Source organism: Antedon bifida, chromosome 3, assembly GCF_963402885.1.
Source record: "Antedon bifida chromosome 3, ecAntBifi1.1, whole genome shotgun sequence".
Lineage (NCBI taxonomy): Eukaryota > Metazoa > Echinodermata > Crinoidea > Comatulida > Antedonidae > Antedon > Antedon bifida.
In genome coordinates this window covers 6173644-6201554 of record NC_136228.1, presented here as the reverse complement: position 1 = coordinate 6201554, position 27911 = coordinate 6173644, and the positions used below count along the sequence as shown (strand labels likewise).

The following is a 27911-nucleotide window of genomic DNA, read 5'->3' as shown; positions in this document are numbered from 1 at the left end:
GCTTTTTTGACAGTATCAATTATAATTCATTTGACAACGTGCTGTTATGTCGGATGTATCGAAGCAAATAAAGTAATACTTTGCCCGCAGTGACAGTGTACATTCTGATACTATTTCTCTACTAACATTGTCACGCATATTTATACATAGTCATGCCATTTAAAGCTGCTTAGGAAAATATATCAGGAATTATTAAGCGTTAGGGTAATAAATTCAGCTGATAAAATTACACATCTAAAAACTTGATCTTATACTTGGACCCAGCGCAAGAAAACAAGCACAACGCGAGTGATTTGACCAATTACGACGCAATATCTGAACTGTCATTGGTCAACTAACTTGCGCTGCGCGTACGCCTTGGTGCTGAGTCTAAGTGTGAACCAACCAACCTTAGAGAAAATTAAGCATTGTATTATGAGGTATAGCAATGGACAAGATACTCTAATGATGAAAAAATACATAATACTTTGTACAAATAAGTAGTTAGATTTATTGATTACAAAAAACGGTAATTTCAGAGTTTTAAAAATGCTATTTTAGAAGATAATGTTTACAAAATGTTTAATTGGTGGGTTTAATACCGGTTATTCATTCTTTTGTTCAACTTCTTTATAAAAATATCAATGACATACCAAGTGCAGCATATGATTGGTGTAAAGCTCTTGTCTACACTATCAAACTTTATGTGCCCATATATGGGCATGATGATGTCATATCACTACCATGTTTGGGCATATCGCTACTATATATGGCCACATCACACTTTTTGTCAAACTAGTTTGATAGTGTAGACGGAGCCTAATTGGAGTAATGAAGTAAGACATTTGTTTGGGTTTTTTTTTCATTTTTCTATCTTCATTTTTTACTAATACAAGGCTAACTGTACTATTATAGAGAATATTAGTAACTTTTTAAGCACATTCTCCTGCGATAGTAAAGCACAAATAAAGTTGTTACATAAAAATGTCGTTCAATATTTATGGTTGCTTGCTAATTGGTAATAAAAAATCTACAATATTTATGTTTTTTTTACAATTTAACATTTGATATCCTGTAACCTTGGTACTTTGACTTCACAATGCTATCAATTACAAACATTTTATTTGTTTCAAACAAATAAGATTGTAAAAATAATGCACGTTTGTGGCGTCAACACTTTTATTCATATAATCCTTCATTTCTTTAATTGTTTATAAACGTTAGTGTAATCATGGACCTATGGTGTAATAAAACAAAACTAAGCTTGGTTCCCACTAGGACGCAATATACGGACGTAAGCACAACGTAACTTAATTCAACTAATCACAAGGGACAATTCTGAAGATCTGCTTTTGATTGGTAAAATGGTAAAATAATTTGTGCTGCGTATTATGCCATTGGATCCTAGGGAACCAAGTGCAACACAATAACGTACACGCAGCGCAAATAATTTGACCAATCACAAGGGACGGATCATCTTGTAAAATTACTTGCGTTTTGCATTCTGTCCTTGTAAAAACCAAGATTAAAGAAAGTTTAAGTTACGCTATAAACGTTTATTTAAATTTTATGAACAATAGTAAAGCTCTGTCTACACTACTATCAAACTAGTTTGAAAAAAAAAAGTGATCTGCCCAAATATGGTAGTGATATACCCAAATATGGTAGTGATATGACATCATCATGTCCATATATGGGCACCTGACATTTTTTTTGTCAGTTTGATAGTGAAGAGCTAAGCTTAAGAGTAGTTCGAACAGACAAGTTCATTTTCATCTTTATTGACAGATTTATAAATATATACATTTATATTTATTTCAAAATTTGATTGACAAATTGTCTGACAAGATTAAAGTAAGCTTGTTCTTGGTTGTCTGTGAATGGTCCATGGTGCGATGAGGATTTACCAAGAGAAGACGACAGCGGACTTGTCACACCTGGTGACGACACGTTCCCTCCACGCCGAAAGAATCTCTGTAATGTTTGCAGAAATGCTCCCTGATAAAACAATTGTTAAAAACTTGATTGGTATCGTAAATGAAAATTTAGAAGCAGTGGCGTAATGGCTATGAGTGCTCACTGGATCTGGAGCTTACAGGGACCCCTGAGCAGCACACACAGGCATTACAATATATCAAAAAAGGCTAAAAAAATCCAAGGCGTCGAGCATGGGAGGGCCACTTAGGGCTCTTAAACCTGGGGCCTCAGGCCTCTGTGTTTCATCACTGTTTAGAAGGCAGTAAAAAGACTGCTTTTATAACATACTGTATGATATTAAATGAAAACATGACTATGTTGTAATCATGTATAATAAAATAATATATAAACACAACAGGCACAGAACATGAATTCTAAACCGCTCGGTGATACTGAAGTTTAATTAATTCATTTAAAACGATAAAAATGAGGAAATCTGTGAGAATGAGAAAAAGTCGCCCCAACCGAGATTCGAACCCGGAACCTTCTGCTTGATTTATAGATGTCCTAACCATTAAAATATATAAATAAAGATAATATATTTAGTAATTTATTTCTCATTTTCTTTGTTATTGGCACAGAAATGTTGTTTTTGTGTTGTGTGTTGATATATTGATGGTGTGTGAAAAAAAAAAACCTCTTGTTTTGATGTCTGAAGTCTAAAAACAACAACAACAGAGCACAATAACCACAATCTACAATATAATCTACAATAATAAATAATTTGTTTGTAAATTATATGATGGCATGGACTAAGTCACATACATAAGAAACAGGACTTGGATACTGGACAGACGCCCACAGTCTGACTGGCACCAACGCTTCCTGTATAAACACACGAATACCCTTAAAAATGGACACTGTACATTAGCGCCACACGCAACGGGTCAGTTTCATTTGTCCATTGGTATGGCTATAATATACAGTAGATATACTATATCTCAAAATGATTTTATTTATATAAATAAAAATATAAATATATAGACGGCTATAGACAGTAAGGATATCAATATTAAATATTCTTGTGGTTGAAAAAGATATATTTTTTTCTATAAATACTACAAAAATTAATGTTAAAAACATGTATTTTGTAACTAAAATTGAAAGTCTTTATTAAATGTTGTGAAAAGATATCATTATCAACATAGACATACGAGAAAATGTTTTAAATAAATTTCTCAGACAGAAAAAACACATTTTAACTTTCTCTAATGAAAGTCAAAGGATATTGTTATAAATATAGAAATAAAAAAAAGAACAAATAAAGGATGTCAACAAAAATGGAAGTATATTGTGATTTTTGAAAACCTGTAAATTGACGTGATAATCTGATTTTGATAACGAGCCACTGAAGCGTGTAAATTGGAAACCTAGGAACATACTGCACAGTAGCAATGTTATAACAAAAATCAAATCTTCTCGTAAATGAGCAGAAAGGAAGAGTTGATAAAGAAAAAGGAAATAAGCGATTACCTAAAGGCATTAACAACTAATTAATGTTGTTTAATATTTATAGAATGCAATCCATCAGTTACTTAATTAAGGACAGGTAATTAATTGGCTGTATTACTGTTTATTATCATGACCAGGTTTCAAGTAATTTCCTGCCCATGTTATCTGAATCGTGCATTACCCTACACGTTAAAAAACAACAACATACACCTTATCTGCCCAGAATTCATTCTCTAATCTTGGAAATCATACACGAAGCAATTAAAATGTTTGTCAAAATTTGCAATTTTGCATAACAGGTGTGATATAGCCTTACGGCACCTGTAACCGATTTGAAAAATAATTCCTAAAATACGTAAACTTTTCTTTTCAATTACAAGAATAGATTTTAAAATGTAAGTAATTTAAATTAATGTATTTTTTTTAGAACAACCAAAGTTTGGGGAATTGTTTTAGTTTAGTTTAAAAAAAAAGAAACTTACTAATTCTGATCCGAGTTCCCTCTTTAGAAGCTGTTTGTCTCGTTGTCCAACTGACGTAGGTTCCTTCAGGTAGCGTAGACATTGCGACATTATCAGAAATAACGCATTTTCCAAAACAAACATAACTACAGATCTGTTTAAAAAAAACATATTTAAATTGTTAAATATTTTTTTATATAACCACTACTGTACATCATCAATCAATAAACTATTAACTACAACTGTTAAACTAACTAACTGTTAAACTAACTAACTGTGAAACTAACTGTGAAACTAACTGTTAAACTAACTAACTGTGAAACTAACTAACTGTGAAACTAACTAACTAACTGTGAAACTAACTAACTGTTAAACTAACTAACTGTGAAACTAACTAACTGTTAAACTAACTAACTGTTAAACTAACTAACTGTGAGACTAACTAACTGTTAAACTAACTGTGAAACTAACTAACTGTGAAACTAACTAACTGTTAAACTAACTAACTGTGAAACTAACTAACTGTTAAACTAACTAACTGTTAAATTAACTAACTGTGAAACTAACTAACTGTGAAACTAACTAACTGTGAAACTAACTAACTGTTAAACTGTGAAACTAACTACCATAACTGTGAAACTAACTAACTGTGAAACTAACTAACTGTGAAACTAACTAACTGTGAAACTAACTAACTGTGAAACTAACTGTGAAACTAACTAACTGTGAAACTAACTAACTGTGAAACTAACTAACTGTGAAACTAACTAACTGTTAAACTAACTAACTGTGAAACTAACTAACTGTGAAACTAACTAACTGTTAAACTAACTAACTGTGAAACTAACTAACTGTGAAACTAACTAAATGTGAAACCAACTAACTGTAAACTAACTAACTATCTGTTAAAACAGAGAACATACATTTAAGACAATGAATGACCTGGTTTAATGTTTCTAATATGCATCTTCTCTTTCCAAAAAAACGTCACCAATTACAGGGAATTAATTAATATTATTCTTACCTTTGGATAGGTGAGTCCTTAAGTGGTACTAGTCTGGCCTGTGGTGACTTGCTTGGTGACCTTATTGGTGATGTACTTCTAACACCCTCAAGCTGAAAATATGATACAAATATAAAAGCTAGGAAACATTGTGGCGGTGATATTGATGATATATAATGTTAAGAAAAATGAAGACACAGTGGTAGAAACAGTTGTGATGTTGATAAAGTCAAGCGGATAAATAGGTTGATACAATTAACAAAACCACCTACCTTGCTAAGAAATCTAACACACGTATTGATACAAGCAACAAGAGAACCGAACGATGGAGCCGAGTCGTGATCGACCGTTGGACTCGTGAAAGCTAATGCAAATAATAACGGGTACTCGGATACGTCTATAATCTAAAAGAACAAAAATTATTTTATTTTTTATTTCCACTTTATTTAGTAATACATGATAGTATCTTCTAGATGTAATTGCACTTGACAGTGACTACATTGAATTTTTTTTAAATAATTCACAAATTATAGAATCTTCAAAGATGGATAGACACCAAAGCTAGAAAAGACCATCTTAAGTAATCAAAACTTTTGTTTGATGTAAAAAAAAATGCATGCTTATATATTTATCAATGTCCTAGTGTAAATGGACCTTTAGTTTAGTACATTAGCTGTGAGTCTCAACCATCACACATGACAAGTTCAAGTACATTCACCACATATAGTATACTAAACAAGTAAACATTTTACAAATTTGCATTATATTATATTATTATTATTATATTAGTGGCGGTTTCATCACTGTTGGTTGTTGTTAAACTAAACTAAAGGAATGATATTCGATACTCATGCAGTAACATAACTCATGACATAATACATATTGAAATATTGTTGTTTTGTGAACTGAAATGGGTGTGAAACCTTGACCCTATCCTAAGGTTAGACGGAAAACAGGTACAATTTCATAAAAACTCACTGGACTGCAGAGTATTTCTAAGAAATCTGGAGTAAAATGTTTAAGAGCTGCCAAGCCATTCCCAACTATTGTAAACAACCTGCAAGAAAAACAAAATTGAAAATAAATGCCACCAAGGTAAAGAAACCTATTTTTTATTTATTTATTATTTATTTATTTTTTTAATTGTCTGTGTCAGTGATAGGTACGCCCTCCACAAGATGTGTTTTTCATCTTTCTGGGCTTGTACCTTCTTCTTTCAAAATTTTTTTTTTATATTGTACATTGAAATCAATTTTGTATAATGAAAGGAGTAAATAAATGTTGCTTTGAATTGAATGACACCTATTAAGACTAAAGTATGTATATACAGTACATACTTTAGAACAATGAAATATATGGTAATGTCTGGGTTGAATATTTCAATATTATGTCATTATGTCATTGGAAATAAAACAACATGTCCATACAAAATGGTGTATTGCTAATATCATAATTAATCCCTTTTACTTCGCTTAATCAATTATGAAAACATAAAAGTCTATTATTTGAATTAAATGTTACATCTCTTTGTTAAGCCATCTTTCCTATTTCAAAATTCACTTTTATTTATATCTATTGAATGTATAGACAATAAAAAAAACTCACCCAGACTGTACTGTTTGTAATTCTGTACTAGGCAAATCAAAGTCTTCTGTAGACGTCTGGTGTTGGAGTCTAGTTAAACTTCCCATACTGTGTACAATATGTAGTTTGTCATCTTTCCCTCCTTTCTTTTCAAACTGATAAATGAATTAATGTTATCGACACTTTCTTCTCCCCTAAAGCGCTGTCTACACTATCAAACTTTATGTGACAAAAATGTAATGTGCCTATATATAGAAATGATGATGTCATATCACTACCATATTTGGGAATATCACGTACAAATTTGGGCATATCACACGTTTTTTTCAAACTAGTTTGATAGGGTAGACAGAGCTTTAGGGTCCCTTTGTGATAAACAGCTGCCACCAAACGGCACTCATTTAAGGAATGCCTTGGATCTGTGCTGATTGTATAGCTATGGTTTGCGGTACCTGTGTGGCCACTCGACTCAATATATATAGTTTCATAATTTTTATGATGTTCCAACAGGGAAACATATTTGTTGCAAATAGCATTAATATGTACAATTCTAACGTTTGTCAATAAATATTTTTATTTAAAATTTTAATCGTTTTAACAGTATTTTACAGAGCCTTTGGCGCTTTTGTAATCTGCATTTTTAATAGTATTTTAACATTTTAATAGTATTTTAACATTGCCTTATTGCAATTTGATGTATTTTTCTTTGTTGTTTTATTGTCTTAATTATGCCAAGCAAAACAAATTTCCATTTTAAAGTGGACCAATAAAATGTCTTGAATCATTTGCAAACACTCATGTCGACCTGTGGTCAGTCATACAAAATAAAAGCTCATTAACAAGATAATGAGTACAGTACCTCTATAAGATGTTGTAGAAGTCTAGGCCTCATCAGCAAGGCTATGATATGGTGACACAGGTAGCAGACACTGGCCTGGACCTGCTCAACAGCCTGTGGCATTTGAAACCTCCATTCCTTGAAGTATTTCGACAATTGGAATACAAACTGCATTGTGTGATCGCCTTCCTTCTGACATGATGCAGTGTAGTTGCTTTCAACTGCTTTCAGACACTGAAAACGTGAATTCAGCTATTATTAGTAATCTTGTTCATGGTAAGTTCATGGAGGAAATATATACATATATAGACATTGTGTGTGTTTTAGTTACTCTACACCACATAAACTCGTCAATAGAAGTTGGAGATGCTCATGATCGCCGGCGGTACAATGGACTATACACAGAGGCTGCCGGAAATGATAAGATAAGCATGGATGCTTAGAGAGGGCCTCTCAATATCAGTTAACCCACTAGGCTAAACTGAAAGGGTTACCCTCTTGATGGTCGAAATAAATAAAATATTATAATCTTACCTGTTGCATTCTGTCATGATGGACTCCAAAAAAGTTGAGAGCATCCGTCAGGAAGCCATGTTTTAACGTTGTGAGCATACCAGTCATCAGGGATAATGACAATCTGTAAACACCAAGCCATGTCACACTACTCTCTGTCTTGTCAGCCTGAGAAAGAAAGAGACAAGATTCAGAAATTGCAACATGCAGTTGTGGGTACTGACGATGAGACTTAAGTTCTGTCTACACTATCAAACTTGTTTGACAAATATGGTAGTGACATGTTTAAATGTGGTAGTGATGACATCATCATGTCAATATAAGGGCATATCACATTTTTTTGTCACATAGAGTTTGATAGTGTAGACAGAGCTTAAATGCAAAATTAGTGTGCTATCTTGGTGACCTAGCTCATTCATACATTCATTCAAACTGCATATAACAGGGAACTCTGGAGAACAATGGACCTCAACGTCTGCAACCAGACATGATACCAGAAGAAGCAGCCTAGATTAGTCTCTAATGGACTAAGAAGCTATTAATAATAACTATCAAAGAAATTACCTTAGTTGTTTGTGGTATATTGTTAGTGTAAACTCGACTCAATGGTAAACATATATGTTGAATAAGACCAGTCACTTGCAATCCCTCAGCAGCCTAAACATTTAATCAAATCAAAAGACAAATATTGATAAAATTAAATGTTGTGATTGTAGTCTGTTTATAGTTAGAAAACAGAAAAAGCAAATAAATTATTTTTCCAAATGTATATATTAATGATGTGATGATCATAACTTACCTCGGGGAAGGTAGCGATGTCTAAAAATAGCAACAGGACTGATTCAACGTATTCCAAACCTTTCATAGACTAAACAAGAAAAAAATAACATTCATTTGATTTTTAATTTTAAAACTAGAAATTACAACAGGCAGATCATGTCTACCTTGTATTCTTACTTCTCTTGTGCTGAGGAAGGGCTAGTGTTACCTGAAAGATCTGTTATTTCTTTCTGATTGCTTTATTTTATCGTATTTAGCTTATTTTATTTGTATGTACATTGAGATCCAGTCACTGATACCCACAGAATTGTCATTTTTTCAGTGCTTATTTTATTTGTATCTCCATTGAGATCCAGCCACTGATACCCACAGCATTGTCATTTTTTCAGTGCTTATTTTATTTTGTATCTCCATTGAGATCCAGTTACTGATACCCACAGCATTGTCATTTTTTCAATTCTTATTTTATTTGTATCTCCATTAAGATCCAGTCACTGATACCCACAGCATTGTCATTTTACAGATGTACAGTAGGTATATGCCCACACCTAATTTAGAATATTTACAAAATTTGATCCAGAGGCTAACCTTTTGGTGCTAAAGTCCTATGGTATATCAAGCATGACCTTACCTCCATACATGCTTGTACAGTTGAGAGGAGAAGCGCTAAGACACTGTGTTGCCTTATTATTGGTAACCAACGGTTTTCACTACCAACTGATAGAATTAATTCATCCAGCATATATACAGCAACTATTGGTAACTGTAAAATAGCAAGAAGATATTAATAACTTTCTCAATATTGGAAATGCTTCACAGAATAGGAGAGAGAATAGGAGAGTCTTAAAATAGATTCTAAAATCACAGATATAACTTATAAAATCAATAATAAACCAATATCTCTAAAGCTTGGTTCCCACTAAGATGCAACACGAGGACGTAGACGCAATGCAAGCGAGTTGACCAATGACATACAGCTGTTCGAATAATCCGTTGCTTGTGGTTGGTCAACTCGCTTACGTTGCGTTACATACTTACATTGCGTCTGTAGTGGAAACCAAGCTTAAGCTAAGTAGTTACATCTACAATACACAAAAGTGAAAAGACAAAGCTCATGTCTCATTGCTTAGGTAACAAAACACTACAATGATAGAGGAACTATACGCTATGCTATAACGGCCTTCCACAATCAAGTACAGAGCTACCCTTTACCTGCTCAGACTTTTTCTCTAGTTTTCCAAGTAATTCCGTGTTGTCAACTGTGTTTTCGGATTTTGAAGACGGTTTTTTAATTGCGACTTTGCTTATTGATGATCCAGTTTTCTGGTAATACATTTTACTGTGACGCAGTGATGAACAGATTATTGATAAAAGTCTAGAAATGGTAGTCTCTTCCAAAGCTTCAAGGAAAAGAAAAAAAGAGAATAGACAGAGAATTGTTAAACATTACTTAGCCTTAATATCGGCACAGGTTCAAGCCCCTCCTCGACTTAGTTCTGGTGGTAAAGTCTTTTAAGTTAAGGACTTAAAAATGAAGGTCCAGTGTACACCTTTGGCTCTTTTGCACTTAAAAGAACCCAGTGCATCTTTCGTTAGGATATGTGGTTACCCAAGTATACTGACCACCTCAGCCCCTGTCAGTGTGGACATGCAAATTAGTATTGTTTATTGGCTGTTCGACACAAATATACTCTTAACAATTCAGCCCAGTTACACTGCAAGGAAGCTTATTTCACCACAATTACATTTTAAACCATAAACACACATAGCCACTGCCACTCACACATTCTGGGCACTGTGGGAGAACAGTAGTTTACTACTGAACAGGCTTCCCACAGTATAAAGAAATACAAAATAAATACCTTTGGGGTTTCTTCCTCTTTGGTATTGTAACAAAATAGTGATCGAAGACAACATGACAACTCGTAGACGAATAAAGGACATTAGATCCTCATCTGTCAGGTGTTCAGTGATGAAGATAACGTCAACTAGTTTGTTCCACTGATCGCCATGGAGACTGTAATGAGGGTAAATAAAACAGAATTTGCATAAACATATGCTGCAGACAAAACAGAAGACACAGACATGGCCTTAGATAGAATTTTAAAGCTCTGTCTACACTATCAAACTTTATGTGACAAAATATGTGATGTGCCCATATATGGACATGATAATGTCATATCACTACCATATTTGGGAACATCACTACGATTATTTGGGCACATCACACATTTTTTTGTCAAACTAGTTTGATAATGTAGACAGAGCTTAAGAGACGGCCAATAATAATGCTCTATTTGTCATTTATGACTCATACTTGATGTTAATATTATTAATAGTACCTTGGCCATTGTTTTAAGAGACTAAGATACATTGATCCAAGAAGAAGACAAGCTCTGACATGAAATGTGGACATTGCAGCAACGACCTAAAAAAAAAACCAAAATACTGTAAATTACTTCAGCTATAATTGATCACTATCTTTTCTTTGAACTTTTAGCGAATTAAATAAAAACATTTTAGCAAGGGAACAATCTTTTTGTGTTTTTTTGTTTTTAAATTTACCTGAAATTTTATACTTGATATGATGTCATTCAGAATGATATTCTTGACCTGGTCAGAAGGGTGACCGCTGGCTGGACCCTGTAAAAAATTAACAAGAAGCTGATAGTAAAATAAGCTATACATTAAACTGGAGAAAAACCATTATTTTGTTATTGTGAAATAATATTGAAGACAATTATTAAAATCTTACAGAAGCCAAGACAAGAAGGAACACCCTCCAAGCCTGCAGCAGTATCAATCCCTCATCTTCTCTAATAAACACATCCTCAACATTATCCTCCTCACCAGCTCTGTCTTCCATCATGTCTCTGATGATCTACAGAAAACAAAAACACTGACAAGTTAATTGAAAATAATCGCATTTAAGTTTGTTTTTTTACAACTTTGTGAATTGTGGTTTTTCATCTCAGAAACATACAAAGTAGGAATTTGTGATAAGTTGAGTAAAGTGAATAAATATCATTATATCTTTAGCTAATTATCTTTATTCTCTGTATATACACACAATATATCTATCATAGACCCTATTTGTAATGTATAACAACATTTGAGACTAACATGAGACCATGTTTTAAACTTCTGCTCCTGGTTAAATTTCTTGAGGACATCTTGTAGGCCCTTTTCCAGCGATGCTGAACTAGAACAGAAAACCATAAATTAATTATAAACAAATCTATTGTTAAGTTTGATTATCATATTAATATTGTTGTTGTTTATTGATTTCCACAAACAATACATATTGTTCATTATAAATCATTAAGTATATATGTAAATGAAAAAAAAAATATTACAATGAGATTATTGTACATTAATTAAATAAATAATTATTATTGTGTCCAAGATGATCTCAAATTGTAATGGATCGGAGGTTAAAGTTCAAGTTTTTATCTGAGAAGAATTCTTCCACTAGAACTATGGCCGAGTGACTTGAACGTGCGCCGCTTTTATGGCTATAGTTTGTGGCGCCTTGCTATCCATTTAACCACTTGACTTAAGTTCAATTAAGTTATGGAAAATAAATAATAAAAGGAAGAAAAAATCTGCAAACTGCAAAAATCATAACTATCAATTGGGGTAGTTGCAGAAGCTATCACAATGCAGATATCACTAGCTCTACTAACCCTTGGATGTAGAAACATTCCAATGCCATTAGTTTGAGAGCGAAACCACACGCCTTCATTTGTGAACTCATGTCTGTACACTTTGTCAAGTCCTTGAACAATGGAGCACTAATTTCTTTCCAAAATTCAGGTCTAAAAGAAAAGGAAAAATTAAGTAAAATTGAAATCACAGATATACAGTGATGCATTTTCTTTTCTAATAAGAAAATTTTCAAACAAATTCATCATCATTTGTGCTTTTACAAATGCCAAAGGAAATAAACATTTAAAAACTACATAAATAATAATGAATGTATTTTATTTTCTTGTATGCTATTGTATGCTTTGTATACTATTGTATGCTTTGTATACTATTGTATGCTTTGTATACTATTGTATGCTTTGTATACTATTGTATGCTTTGTATACTATTGCATGCTTTGTATATATTAAACTAGTTATATTACCTTTCTCTTAGTACAGTCATAGCAGCTTGTTGTCTACCTCGCCACAAAGCAAGTAGGAAGCCAATGGCAGCACACTGTAGGTCTGGCGGACAATGCGTTGTACCCTACAATCACAATAATAGCTAACTTAAACAATTTTATTTCATTGAAGTATGAATAAAAAGTAACATTATTGTCATGGGCCCTAGTTAGTTGTCTCACTACAGTAGGACCCAGAACAAAGACACAAAACAGATATATTAAACTTAAACTAACCAAGTGATAATTATTATGTATTAATACTAGACAATGTAGTGTAGAAAAAACACATTTCTATTTATTCATTAATATTGCTATCTTTTTTATCAAATTGTATCCTATGTAAGGATATGTAAAGAATAAAACTGACCTGTTTCTGTTCATCAAGTATATCCAGCACTGTGTGCAAACAACTCAACTTTCCAATCTCTATTACCTGCAATAAATTACAGTAATTATAGTGTAGTCTAGTATAAATAGTATAATGCGTTTTCATTTGAAGAGATAATTGGAATAACTTTCTAAATATATTATCTATACTTGGTTGCTTTACCTGTTTTGTTTTTGTTTTATCACCCTTCTTTCCAGGTGCTACTGTCATCTTTTTCTCTTGGAAATTCAAGTTAAGAAACATTTCTATCAATCCAGGCTGACTGTCAACAGCAGCGCTTAAGAATTCTAAAATTACAACACGCAATCTAGAATCCTGAAAGAAATGCAAGAATAAAATGAATGTTGATGAAAAGGGAAAAATATTTATTTCTACTTCTGGTATACATGGGTTTACTTGTGGGCTAAAACTTGACTAAATGGTTCATAAATGTACAGGTTCATCTTTTATTTGACAAGTGTGGAGTTAGTGTTCTGTATACACTATAAAATGTTATGAGAAAAAAATGTGATGTGCCCATATATGGACACGATGATGTCATATCACTACCATATTTGGGCAGATCACACTTTTTTTTGTCAATTTAGTTATTTTGTTGTCTTTACTGAGAATTTCACTTGATTTCCGTGATAGGCTTTTTTATTATTAGTAATTAATTTGCAGAAATTTAATGTTCTTACCTCTGAATGTGATTGTAATCGATATAAATATGTGTCTCTAATAGCAACAGCATGTGTTCCTAGGCAACCGTAAACTGACATTGGAGCGACCTGAAACAAAAGTAAATTAGGAAATACTAATCACTTAGATAACATTTATAAAGGCTCCTACTGGTCCATAAATAATCTAATCTGATTGATGTCTGAGAAAGTGATGGAGCTTTTCAATCTCAAGGGGGTTCAATCCTGACCTAGTGCCAGGATTGTAGTTCACAAACTGTGAAACAACCCTACTTCCCAAAAGCTCTGTCTACTCTATCAAACTTTATGTGACAAAAAAATGTGATGTGCCCATTTATGATCATGATGATGGCATATCACTACCATATTTGTGCATATCACACTCTTTTTGTCAAACTAGTCTGATAGTGTAGACAGAGCTTTAGTCTCAAATGAGGCTTAATTTATTTGATGATATTAACATGATATAGTTTATTTACATTCTCAGTGTAATTTTAAATTATGACAGTAACAAAAAGAGAATCTTACCACAGCTAGTCTCTTTAACAGGAGTGTTGCAAGTGTTGGTAATTTAGGATCAAACCTATGATATATATAACCAGCAATAAGAGCGACTAAGTGCGGCTGGTGTGGGAGACCAGTGGTGTGAGAGGTCAACACTTGTTCCATGCGTGAAGGTTCGTGATTGGCTGGCTGCCAGATTAACAGTCGATTCAGAACGGAGAATGCTAGTTTTACTAGTTGTGTCAACCTTTCTACTGGACCGGAGAAAGTACTACGAGAAAAAAAAAAGTAAAAGAATAATAGTTAAATTTAATTGCTTTTATGAAGTTTTAATTATATGTATTTTTTTATATTCTATAATTCTTTGTTTTGTTTGTTGTCTTGTGGATGGCCCCATGAAGTCAGCTAATGCTGACTGGACCACCCTCTTGAAATATGGCGAAATAAACAACACTTGAATAAATACAGTAGCGGTATCTAATTCGATCATATTTTTTAACAGATAAGTGGAATAAGAACGACTTACCAGCCATTTTCATTGGCACGTTGGTCAATGGCATCGACCCCAGTTGACACAATGTTCAGTAGAGCTTGACCAGAGTCAAAGTTCAAGAAACCATATATACAAGCATCACGTACCGAGACACTGAAAACAAAAGAAATTTGCATAATGATCTAATTACAGCATAAAACAACATTTTTTTATAATAATAATTTATGTGAAGCCTGTAAGTGCTGTACAAATTGAATCTAATAATATTACCCGTTCATTAAAAAAAAAAAAATACACCAATAATGCAGCTAGTAATCAGTGCAAAGTTGTGTCGTCACCTTACCAGGTACCCATTTGTACACCTGAGTGGAGAGAGGCAAAGGATACAAGCAATGCGACGAGCATTGGATTCGAACCTATGATCTCACGATCATTAATGCAATGTCAAACACACTGCGCCACACGCCCTTACTAAATTTATGACTTTTTTATGAATCTATTTCATAAATCTTTAAATAAAAAAACAAACTTACCCTGACGTTTTCCTGGAATCTGCCGATTTAATTTGAGGTATGTTGAGTACTAAGTGAAATATCTCTAAACATTTCTGACCAATAGTCTCACGATTGGAAAAAGTATTGTAACGCCATTTATGGAAGACGGTGAAAATGTCTCTCTGCATAAATACGACACTTGCTAACAGATCCTGTCCAACAGCGATATCAACGTTTGACGAAAGTCCCTGTAAAACAAAAGAACATTTATTATGAATCTAAAGCTCTGTCTACACTATCAAACTTTATGTGACATAAAACTGTGATGTGCCCATATATGGACATGATGATGTCATATCACTACCATATTTGGGCACATCACACTTTTTTTGTCTAGTTTGATAGTGTAGACAGAGCTTTATAAAGGAATTCTACAACATATTTATTGGTGCAATCAATTGTTTTTTTAGACTGGGATGTTTCATCATAATTATTTCATCTTCATAATTATTATCTTTAATTAAGTACCTTAACAAGTTGATTTAGAAGATTAAGGTACGCTAACGTCACAGGATAGACACCGCTTGGTTGCTCATGACGATGTAGCAGATTTCCATAGTGACCAGCAAAAATACCATCACCACTACAATAAAACACATTTAAAACATGAAAACTTTATTTTTTCATTTTTATCACATCATTTAATTATTTGTTATAAAAATCAATCAGAATAGGTTTCCATGTCTAAACAGTTTCAAGACCAACCTAAAGACGTCGCTATTCGCTGATGTTCTCGCACGTTGTTAATGCACAAAGCGCCATGAGCGCCACATGGGTGGAGGATACCGGCGCTATATAAATTTTCATTTATTATTATTTATTATTATTATGTCCTTAAAGATGTATTGTCCCACTGAAAAAATAATTCTTAAATTTTCTGTTTAATATGCCATTTTAATGTAATATAATAGTTATCCACTTTGACCAAAAATTGGACCAAAACAAATGTATTTACCTGAAAAACTGTAATTTAAAGCTAAAATGGTCAAATTGGCTGCCAGCCCAAAGGTTTTTGGTTGAATTTAACCTTTTTTTTTTCATTGAAAACATTATTTAGAAGTGATTAACTTCATTAAAACTACAAAATAACATATTCAAAGTCTGATTTAATAAATCTTCATTTTTCATGTTTTTGGGGGACAGCTTTGGCTGAATGAACAACCCTTGTTAAATATTGTTGAAATAAAATTACAATAAATGAGATATTTGTGAATCACCTCGCAGCTTTTGGTACTTCTGTGTATAGATTGCCTGTATGTGGTAGAAAGCCTATCACTTGTAGCTCTTGCCATACCTAAAACAAACAAGTTATTTATTTTTAAAAACCAGTGAGCTTTTTTTTTTTATTTTGCTGTGACCATTGTGCTAATGGTTGTCTGAACCTAAAATTCACATTCACTTTCTAGTAATCTTATCTCAATGTCCCTGCATATGCATATTAATGAATTAACATGGCAAAAATAGGTCATCTAAAAAATGAAAGTTACGAAATAAAGACATAATATAATATTAAACTTAATTGTTGAATTGAAATTAAATGATGCATCACCTCTTGAGGACGGTGTTCAGCAATTGTTGCTATGACATCAACACATGATGTAATGAGTGTCAAAGGAGGATGAGGAATACTTGACAACCTGCAACAAAGAATCAGTATCATATAAAAAAACATCCAAAAGTATGAATATCATATTTTTGGATTTAAGTGTGTTTCAATTCACTCATAAAAAGTTTCATATATAACAAAAGTATGAGTAAAGGCCAACTTACGCGGTAATGGTAATACAAATATAGAAGCCATGTTATTCCTTATGATCATTTACATACAACGCAGAGTGGAGGGGCAGTTTCCGCTCAGAATAGATACAAATTCTATGTGGGTCAAGCTACGCGGTTTTCCGCTTACCGTTACTACTTGTCTGTTTAATTGTGAGATGTTTTTCACTACTCTGAAATAATTCATTATTTTTATACCAAGTACATTGAGAATACTTAATTAATTAAATGAAGTAATTCTCGGGTGGGACTCGAACCCACGACCTCCAGATCACTAGCCTGGCATTCATATCTCTAGACCACCAAGCTTGCGATGATAGCTAGTGGTTAGATTCGAGCCCAAGAACGCAGCGGGTACTGCACCAACATGATTGTAATTGTTTGAAACTATTGTGGAGTAGCTTTGTGTCAGGGTGTTGAGTAATTGGGTAGGGCAAGGAATCTGACCAATCACCCTGACGCAAAGCTACTCCACAGAAGTTAAAAAACATGAAAAAATTATAGAAATGCTTGGATTGATAAAGACAAAATCTTTTACTTACTGCTGAATAAGTCTGTACATCTGCTTCATGATTGGTCGGAAGTTGGCAGATATTCCCCAATTGGATTTTAGCATGTGACCTACAAGTTCTACAATATCCTGCACTCGGTAAACTTGAATATCTGAAGGAAATCAATTGAGTCTACTTAGGGACCATCTCAAAATTATTCTACTGCAGTTACTGCAGTAACTACATTTTGTTTACTTTTATTTTAGCAAGTTTATTTACAGTGATTGCATCATAAACGTGCTAAGCTAAAATCATACATTACTGCAGTAAGAAATTGTTACTGCAGTAAGAAATTGTTACTGCAGTAGGATATTTTGGACATGATTTGTATACTTTGCACCAGTATTACACCTACCTAGGCTTTGTCCATGGATCGTTGATTCCAGAAGATTTTCAATCTGACAGGTGAACAGAAACCAACCACTATATTCATAATCCCAGCGGATTAAAGGAGTACCTACAAACAAATTATCAAATAAATTTAACGGTTTTTGCAATTTTGATTTAATTTCACACACTAGACTTGCCCCCAAGTCTCTAGTTATTATTTTTAAGCTGTTAGTATTCATTTACAACACACCATTCAACAGCAAATAACATGACAATTAGAAAATAGATATTAAAAGCCCTAAGTCTCATTTTAGGCGTAGTAGTATAGTAAAAACGGTGAGTAACAACCCTGACACTAGGTCAGGATTGAACCCCGGACCTTGGGATTGGAAGAAAAGAATCAACCTCCACTATTACGCACCTGTGTCTTGGTTGAAGAGCACACCGGTTGTTAATGCTGGAATTACAAAGCTATTTGAGCCATCCGCTGTAAAAACAAAACAAAACATTCAGTAAAATATTTAAGACTGAATCAAATTACCTATTTAACCAACTAAGTCAATACTACGTTACATGCTGCACATCGGCAATATATGTGCAAACGCACCTTTAGAAAACAGAACTTTGTCTGTGACCCGTGTCCACACTGCTGTATGCTTCATACTTTGTATCTCATCTGCTCTGTTGTTATCAAGTAGCTCAGTAAAGTGAGGCAGGTGACTTGCATATTCAAATACCTGATGTAATAAACAATATTATGTAACACCTAAATAAATTCCTGTCATTTGATTGGACGATTGTGGGTCACATGACGTGCAATAGTACGCACTATTGAACGGTTGTTCAGTACTTTTTTTCCGTGTACAAAAAAAAAATCTTTTTGCTATTACTTTTGAATATAAAAATTCATTATTTGCATAATAAATAATGAAAATGTTAAAATCCAAATTTAGCCAAAAAAAAAAAAATGAAAAAAATATGGAAGTCTTCCAATGGATAACATACTTGTTGTATAAACATTTGGTTTAAAGACTACTTTTTAATCAACTGCCTACTTTTATAAATTTTAATCTCAATTCTTACATAGGTGTATTGTAATTATACATCTTTTTATTTTCTGGCAATCGTGGCAATTTAAAAAAAATGATATATAGTTCTTTCTAACCTTCTTAGTACCGGTAGTAGCCATTGCCTTTAATAGTTTCAACAGTGGGCTGAACTCCATGGGAAACTTCATGGTAGCTGATTGTAAAAGCATTGCTATACCTCCTTCAGAATCCTACAATAAAGGTAAAATATATCATGGATATTATAATTAAATTAACAAGTCTTGTTGTATTGGACTTAGATCGATGGACAATAAATCTGCTTTAATCACCAAAAGGTTTTTGGAGACAGAGAATTTACTATGGAGTAACATTGCCTTTATAATTAGGTTCCTAATTCTAGTGCATTTAAGAAACATCTCAAAACTCATTTGTTTCTGAAGAACTCAATATGTTAGTCTACTTCATAGTGTACAGTGCTTTCATCTTTCTTTGGAAAGTTTCTTAACAAATAACTAACAATAATAAATAATTCATATTGTTATTTATACTGTTTATTTATTTATTTATTTTTATTTATTCATTTAGCATTCATTCAACAATGCATTTAAAATACATAACAAAGAAAATATACAAACAATTGGAATATTAAAATTGTATAAAACCAAAGTGAATGGATGCAAAGACGACCCATAAAATCAATTCAAGTCAATTTATTTCCAATGGGGTCCATTGCAAGAGAAATCGGAGATGTGAAGACCATAAATCGATCAAAAAATTCAAACTTACTTCGTCCCAGAATGTTTGACAAAGATGTTTCTGTTCCAACAGTTGGCATGTGAGATGGACCAAGATATGGGGCGAACCCAGCGTTTGCTCATCAAACACTGAAAGCACCAAGTTGAGAAGACCATACACAATGGTGTGACTTAATGGTGAAAGCACCTGTCAAAGGTAAATAAATGTTATTAAAATACAACAACTCTAGTGGTCAGAGGCGGATCCAAGTGGATTAAGCTCAGCCCTATATTTCACCATTTTTAGGCCCTGGGCACCCCCATATTTGAAAATCCTGGATCCGCCACTGACTGGTCCCTTAAATATTAGTATTTTACTTAAGTAAATAAGTGGTATTCACTTTAGAAAAACACTTACAGCATCTGTGTTGAAAGGCACAAGATTAAGCATCGTATACAGGTACTGAAAGACCTGTAGCTGAAGAGCAGACTGACCAAGCTTCTGAACAAACTCCGCATCTTTGTCTGGAAAAGCAGCTGCATGGAGACTAGTCCAAGCTAAAACCAACGGTCCATAATGTATGATATTGCCCAGTGAGCTTACTAACTTATTTAATTCCTGAAAAAGAAGACAAATAAATGGAAATGCATACAAAAATTATGTAAATTGCCTAATAATTTGTTGTGGTGGGTATTAAATATAATATATACTGTACAGCCCAACATTTTCGCAGCACTAAATTTTCGCGATTTTTCATTTTTAACTATTTTTGTTGGGTGCCCAAGCGGTTCTACTGTGTAATTATTTGAAAGACATTTAATGGTTTACTGTTATAACTAGGCCATTGAGAGTTAAACTTCTGTTGTTATTCCGTCCTATTGAAAAATGACAAAAGACAATAAAAAATATAAACTTTAAACCCATATTCAGGAGATACTCCTGTTAAGGGGACGCTTTATTGGGTCCTGAAGGTGCCCCAAGGGGCTCTCCTGTATTTCAGTATGCACAATCATTTGATTCAAATAGGACATTCAGAATTGTACATTGTCCGTTATTCCAAATGAACAACCAGGAGAAATAAAATAATTCCAACTAACCTTAAAAGTCTCCTGGCATGAAACAAGTTTGTGTTGTGAATTCCTGAAATATAAACACAAAGACTCATTTAGAACCGATAGTTTACCAACATTCTTGTTTAAACTCAAATTTAATTTCTTGTTCTGTTTATGCATAGTTGCAAGTGCTGCTAGTTTGTGTGTATTTGTGAATGATTTTAAAGATTTTTTCCCGATGTTTTTTTATATATTTTATTGAAATGTTATATTTCATCTTTATTTGCTACTTGGTAAGAGTACACTGGCTTTGTCATATGGATTTAGTTCCCTTTTGTGTTTCCTAACCCTTACTTTGTAGTTTGTTTGTTGTTGTTTTTGAAGTTTTTGGGCAATAAAGAATAAGATAAGATTGTGTAAATGTGGTAGTTCGCGATCAGTGAGACACAATCAGACATGTGGATGACAGCATTTGTTTTTTTATATTTATTCAACTATGTATCGTATCAGGATGGTATTTATACACAACCAGCAATACATTGATTAAAAGCTTCAATTATTACAAACATAGAAACAGACAGTAATGTTTTGTAAATATCAGTATTTACCTGTCACTTGTAGTTTCACCAAGAAAATGATATAGATCCAAACATTCAAGGATTATGAGACAACAGGTGAATCTACAGAAAAAGAAAATAAACCTTTTATCAATTCATTTCCTTACATAACCAAGAAAGACTCAAGTGTGATTATCTCAGATAAAAAAAGTTTAACAGCTCTAAACTATAAAAATTTGCCAAGTATATTACTTGCTTGTATGTTTACGCTCACAATTTTCAAGTTTAAATTTTTCCGCAAATAGGTATACCAACCGACCATGCCATGATTTTATTAATGTCACAAGAAGTTTTTATCGTTTATTTATAATTGAATTGAAATAATTTATACTGGGCGAACTCTTCAGTCAAAGACTGGTCTCTGGATCAGTGGCTGTATGTCAAACTGATACAGAAATGTGATGATTAAAAAGTTGTTGCTCTTTCCATTTAACTTATCTATTGTAAATAATTTATTTTAATACTCTTGTACATACCCTAATCTGTTCATTAACATATCCGCCGTGGGATCGCCATCAAACAGATGTTTATTGGTTTGCCTTGTACCAAAACCTTGTTTCTTAATAAATGGGAAAAAAAATGTACCAAAACCTAATGCACATGATTTGTACAAACAAATTCTATAAACTAAATGTCACACAGTAAAAAAGAAAGGTTGTAACTAAACATTTTTTTTAAAGAATAAAGTACAAAAAAAAATGTATTTGACACATTATATAAGAAAAAAACTATGGACAAATGTACTGGAAGCAGAGGAAGACATAGAGTCCAATTCAGGCAAACGATAGCTAAAGATCTACTATAGAGGTTCCAAGCAATTTATTTCATTGTTTTTCTCAACATTATATAACATCTTTAGTTAATTACAAAAAAGTACCTGAAAAAGTTTGATTAGGCTTAATATTCTTTTTTCTGACGCATCAAAACTTTTGAAATAAAGCAGAATAATCTCCAACAATTCACACTGAAAGATAAGGGGAATAATAAATATTATATTAATGACAATAAAAATATACTTTATCCAGCATTTAGATGTTCTTCATTACTTTAGACACATATATACTTTATCCAGCATTTCTTTACCATTTTAAAATATTAAACACAATTTACACATGTGGATATGCAGTTGTATGTACAAGTTTTTCATTAATTTAAATTATTGCCACTTCTCGTCTATTTTAATTTATGTACAGCGCATTGAGAGTTTGCTTATATGTGCTATATAAGAATGAACTATTATTATTATTACCTGTTCTCTTAAGCATTGCAGTGACCATTTCAAAGACTGTCTGTCAGTCTACAAAGAAATAATAAATAGTTATACAAATTTTAAATGTACCTTATCATTACAAATTTAAAAAAAAGGATATACTGAAAAAAATACAATAGTAATAATATTGAACATTTATGCATGGAAAGAATAGCTATTGAAATTGGTGAGTTTTCAGGAGAGATTTGAATTGAAAAGGGGATGGAGTGTAACAGATGGAATGTGGATGTTTAAAAGTGCAAAGAGTTGGCGTACCATAGGAGGTCCTACGTTCTGCTTGGTTGGGGCCACTGCTTGGAATCGTTCCTCATATTGACTAATTAAGTTATCAATTATCTTCTTACGTTGTAGATCAACAAAACATTCAAGGTAGATACTCTGAAAAAAAAAAAGTTCATAAATTGTATTGAAACAAATGTGACAGATGAAAAATATTATAAAACAATTTAATAAGTATTAAGATAAAATACAGTAAAGGTATGTTCATGTTTAAAACTGGCATATTATTATCATTATTTTTATCCATTATTGTCTTTTATACTATATTTTTTGATATGGATGACCAATACTTACATGGTATGGATGACCGGTTTCTTCACAAAAGCTCAGAACTTGTTTAAGACAGTGTAATAGTTGTATTCTCTCAGTTTGATAATACTCCCACACCTAAAAGAAAATAAGACAGCTGCTTAAATAATAAACTTCCTCAAAGATAATCAAATGGTTTTTATTTGGTAGTAGTCCAATTTTAGATCTTAGAATGAATGGTTATATTAACAATAATTTTGATATTAGGTCAATTTAAAAACATATATAGACAATTTAAAATATTAAAAGAAAAGTACAAAAATACTTATTCATGATACTGAATGAATAAATTCATCATTTTTATCAAAAGTATGAGCAGTTCCCATGCCAACTATAAGATGGTCAAAGGTCAACAGGTTCATATTACAATAAAGTTATGTGCTTCTTGTTGAATGTACTTTCCCTTGATATTAAAAGTGCAAAGAGAAAAAAATAAAAAATTGGCGGTATAAAATATTTTCACATGCTTAATATCAAATTCAATTTAAAGAAACATTTGAGTCAAATTAAAAATATATAAGGAGCCTTCAACTTGCCTTTAAAAGTAGAGCTTGAACGCTACGTTCATCTTTGAGTATTGCCTGGAGGGTAGAACATGACAAATGTAACAATAACATTATGTATCATGTTGCAGCTTGGACCTCAGGGATAACAACTGACTTTAAATCATAACATATCTAATAATGTGTTATCAAATACAATTCAACTGAAATAATTCCAGGAAAGAGAATCCATTTAGGCGCTCTGTTCTTTGTAGGGTGCCATATAAAAACTTTTATAGGATAGAATCCATTTGTAATTGACAGTTTATATAGTTCATCAAGTTTGTGAATGCTACACTATCAAACTGGTTTGAAAAAAAAAGGTGTGATGTGCTCAAATATGGTAGTGATATGACATCATCATCATGTCCATATATGGGCACATCACATTAAGTTTGATAGTGTAGACAAGGCTTAAGTATAAAATACATATTTAGTTTAATCAATTTAATTGTTTTTTTGAGAATGGTTTGCAAAATGTGGTGTATTCCCTTTGAGATTTTGAAGTTGAATAAACTCCCCCAAGAAGCTATTAAAGCCACTAATAGTGATAAATGTAAAGAGATATTTGTAACAAAAAAATGTGATGTGCCCATATATGATGATGTCATATCACTACCAACCATATTTGGGCACATCACACTATTTTTTTGTCAAACTAGTTTGATGATAGTGTAGACAGAGCTTTACATCCCAGTTTCCTACTCAAGGAAGGTGTAGATAAACCAGTACAATACCGGTAACTGTTTATCCTACCTAAGTATACAAGGATGGTGTATGTAGAGAATAAATGATATCTAACCTGTAGCTGTTTAGCAGATCCTCGGAAACCGTGTATGAGAAACGATTCAAATAAATGCTGACTTTGTATCTCATCTAAAGTCTAGTAAAAGAAAGTTAAAATATCAGTTATTTTAAGATGTTAGATAATATAAATCTTTATTGTCGAGATGGTTTCATACAGTTATTAATAAGGCTCTGTCTACACTATCAAACTAGGTTGACAAATAAAATGTGATATACCCAAATATGGTAGTGATATACCCACATATGGTAGTGATATGACATCATCATGCCCATGTATGGGCACATCACATTTTTATGTCACATGAAATTTGATAGTGTAGACAGAGCTTAAGTCTACCATTTCATTTCCTTTTAATTTCATCAACATTATTATTAATAAATTTAATGATTTTTATATTTGATATTTTTGTATAACTTTTATATATATTTGTATTCTATTGATGTCAGGAACATTTAAAACAAAACCTGTACTTTGAATGTGGTAAGGAGTGGTCAGAGGTCACCTGCCACACCAACTGATGTAAATAGATACTAAATAGTTCCTACTACCATGTCCCTTATTTTAAATAAACAACAATCAATAAATACAAATACATATTTTATAGTAAATAAATATCAAAAGTTTCATACCAAAAATTTGGAAAGTCTAACACAGAAATTCAATTCAGGTTTTCCAATAGCTTTGTCTCCTTTGAGCTTAACAGCAGATGCAGCACTGTAATTAATAATTGAAATTAAAATAACACATTATTTATGGAATATTAAGTAAATAATGGAGAGGTTCCAGTCGCCGTCGGCCAGTGAGGGAAGCGATGTTCCCTGCACTCTGTTCAGTTTTAAATTTATATACGGCACATTATTTCAGTATTTAATTTTACATTTACAATACATACAAAGGCTTTATTTATTTATTTTATTTCAACAATATTTTACGCGGGTGGTCCATCCAGCCGAAGCTGATCATTAGGGACCCTCACAGAAATACATCATGACAAGACATGTAACAATACAAATAAAAATAAATATAATTTATAAAGATAAAATAAAGTACAAACAATTTAAAATAAAAAATATGTTATGAAAATATGTTTTATAATAAATATGTTATGAATATTTTTAAGATAAGAAGCTTCACATGGCAAACAAATAAAGAACAAAAATAGTGTCAATCAGGGGAGAGGATAACAGGTGATACATCTTTTTTTTTATAGTATAGTGAGAGAATTAAAAACTGGGCTTCGGATTTGTCAAAGTAAATAGCCCTGGCAGGGTAGACTTGAGACACAATAATTGGCAAACACTGCTGTACCTTGAGACCTACAACTTATTGATATTAATCAAGGCTGTCTCATTAACATTGATTTTAAACTACACCTTTAGCTATATTTGTTGGATGTAATTGTCTTTTTGAGCAATTAAAGCAGAGCAATTAAAGCAGAGCAATTAAAGCAGAGAAATATACAGTAATATGTTTAGTATTTGATGTATAGTTTGTTTAAGAAAATAAACAATCAAATCATCAATTACTAATATCCCTCCAGATGGTGTGACCTTAACCTTGATGGATGTTTACCTAGGAAGATATGAAGGATGTTCATGTAGTAGTGACATTTTATGTCAAAGTTTTTGAAGATGGGCCTATAAAATGTTTTCAATTTCCTGTTTTTGAAAAAGATATTAAGAGGGTACCTGGAGGATATTAAGTGGGTACCTGGATAAGGAGACTGGAAGAGCAAATGTACCTATTGAATTGGTGCTCAGCAACAATTACACTTATTGAATTGGTGTCCATGTTCGGACTTCTAAGGAAATATATATCCTTGTGGTTGTTTCCATTTAAAAACCAAACCACAAAAACCAAACCAGTATATTTACTTAAGTCAATGAATAGCAATTTATTTAGATAAAACATTTTTAAGAGTAAGGTTTCTCTTAGGATATGTGTGAATGATGGATGTATCCACTGGAAGTCAATGAATGAGAAATTAAAATTAGATAATTGTGATACAATTTTTTTTTTCCAAAAAATATCTTTTTTAGGTTCAACAAAAATATAATTTGAGTATTTGAATACATTTTTAAATAAAACATTATTTTGTTACTTATACTATAGTACCTTGGTTTCTTGTAAAAAAGTAATCCATCTAAAAGTTTCTGTTTATTTACTGATAATTCATCTTTAACAAGCTCCTACAAATGAAATAAAAAATACAAAATTGTTAGTAACTAGTATAGAGTATGTATGAGTTAATTTCCTTTGTTTAATAGAGTTACTAAGTTTAAAAAGCTGTTTCATTAAAATGAATAATAACTTTAAGAATCAAATAATGTTTGGATATACGGTATAAATCATAATAACAATGCACCATTATGTTTAAAAGTTGATAATGATACTACATACTACACTTTTACATTTGCTAATTTTTTTTATAAATTATAGTAATTCACTACTACTGTACTAGTAGTATTATTTTGATAGTAGTACTAGGATAGGGCCTAGTAGTACTAGAGGTCCTATCCTATCAAAATAATATCTTTGTTACACAAACCTTTGAGCGTATTGCTGATCTACCAGAGATGAGTTGAAAGAAGTCATGGTTCAATCTGTGTCAATAAATGTCATTAAAAAATGTAAGTAAATTGTTTGTTGAATGTAATGAATTGTATTATTTAAACGAGGTCTGGGCTATATAGCCATTAACATAAATAAGTACCAAGACTCTACTTAGTAAAACACAAAGCACTGCCCATTTAAATCAGCTCTAGCCTAGGTATGCCGTCCCAGCCGGATTACCGGTTAGGCCTACCCGCTTCACTCTACAGACAGCGTACATCATGCAGACTTGCCAGTCTGCACTGCATGCTGGATAGTGTGTGCCTAGGCCTAGTAAGCCTAGGCCTAGGCCTACATATTTTTAAATTACAACTTAAAATCTACAATATATAAAATAACACGAATGTGAACGTTTTGTAACACCTAATATTTGCACATATTGTACCTTAGATTTGTCATTTTTACGTCTTTTTTTATCACAATTTACCGCCACACTCTGGAAGCGGCCATATGTTTGACCTATGACCAGGAAGATTTACAAAAGTGTTGACAGATTTTGGTCGCTGTCCAACACGATTTTTGATTAAAATTAGAAGCATTACACTCTGTTGGTTGTGAATTGATCACAAGTTAATTTACTTTCAATATAATATAATGTATATAATACACAATTTCAACAAA

General features: G+C 32.3%; 1 protein-coding gene across 1 annotated transcript; it reads right to left on the bottom strand.

Moving 5' to 3' along the window:
- Nucleotides 1-463: 463 nt before the first annotated feature.
- On the bottom strand, nt 464-27747 carry LOC144836835 (nucleoporin NUP188-like). Its single transcript, XM_078691708.1, has 48 exons — nt 27676-27747; nt 27226-27280; nt 26793-26866; nt 25307-25391; nt 24672-24752; nt 23864-23908; nt 23313-23405; nt 22995-23117; nt 22719-22766; nt 22347-22433; nt 21946-22028; nt 21461-21532; nt 20898-20940; nt 20218-20418; nt 19852-20007; nt 19182-19295; nt 18624-18753; nt 18438-18503; nt 18042-18143; nt 17678-17798; nt 16909-16996; nt 16577-16653; nt 15828-15942; nt 15339-15547; nt 14839-14958; nt 14337-14583; nt 13809-13898; nt 13291-13443; nt 13108-13173; nt 12720-12823; nt 12274-12405; nt 11711-11789; nt 11343-11468; nt 11153-11230; nt 10930-11015; nt 10450-10604; nt 9800-9987; nt 9219-9350; nt 8607-8675; nt 8372-8464; nt 7829-7975; nt 7316-7528; nt 6478-6611; nt 5851-5929; nt 5145-5276; nt 4894-4985; nt 3891-4023; nt 464-1977 (listed from the first exon to the last, which is right to left on the bottom strand). The coding sequence occupies exons 1-48, from the start codon at nt 27687-27689 to the stop codon at nt 1792-1794; spliced, it is 5316 nt and encodes a 1771-aa protein (XP_078547834.1). The 5' UTR covers nt 27690-27747; the 3' UTR covers nt 464-1791.
- Nucleotides 27748-27911: the final 164 nt, after the last annotated feature.

What these genes read in the sequence shown, in the direction of transcription:
- LOC144836835 (XM_078691708.1), bottom strand. An exon ending in TGCAATGCTTAAGAGAACAG is followed by an intron (nt 22,434 to 22,718) that starts GTAATAATAATA and finishes CTTATCTTTCAG; the next exon opens with TGTGAATTGTTGGAGATTAT. An exon ending in GCCTAATCAAACTTTTTCAG is followed by an intron (nt 22,029 to 22,346) that starts GTACTTTTTTGT and finishes CCATTTATTAAG; the next exon opens with AAACAAGGTTTTGGTACAAG.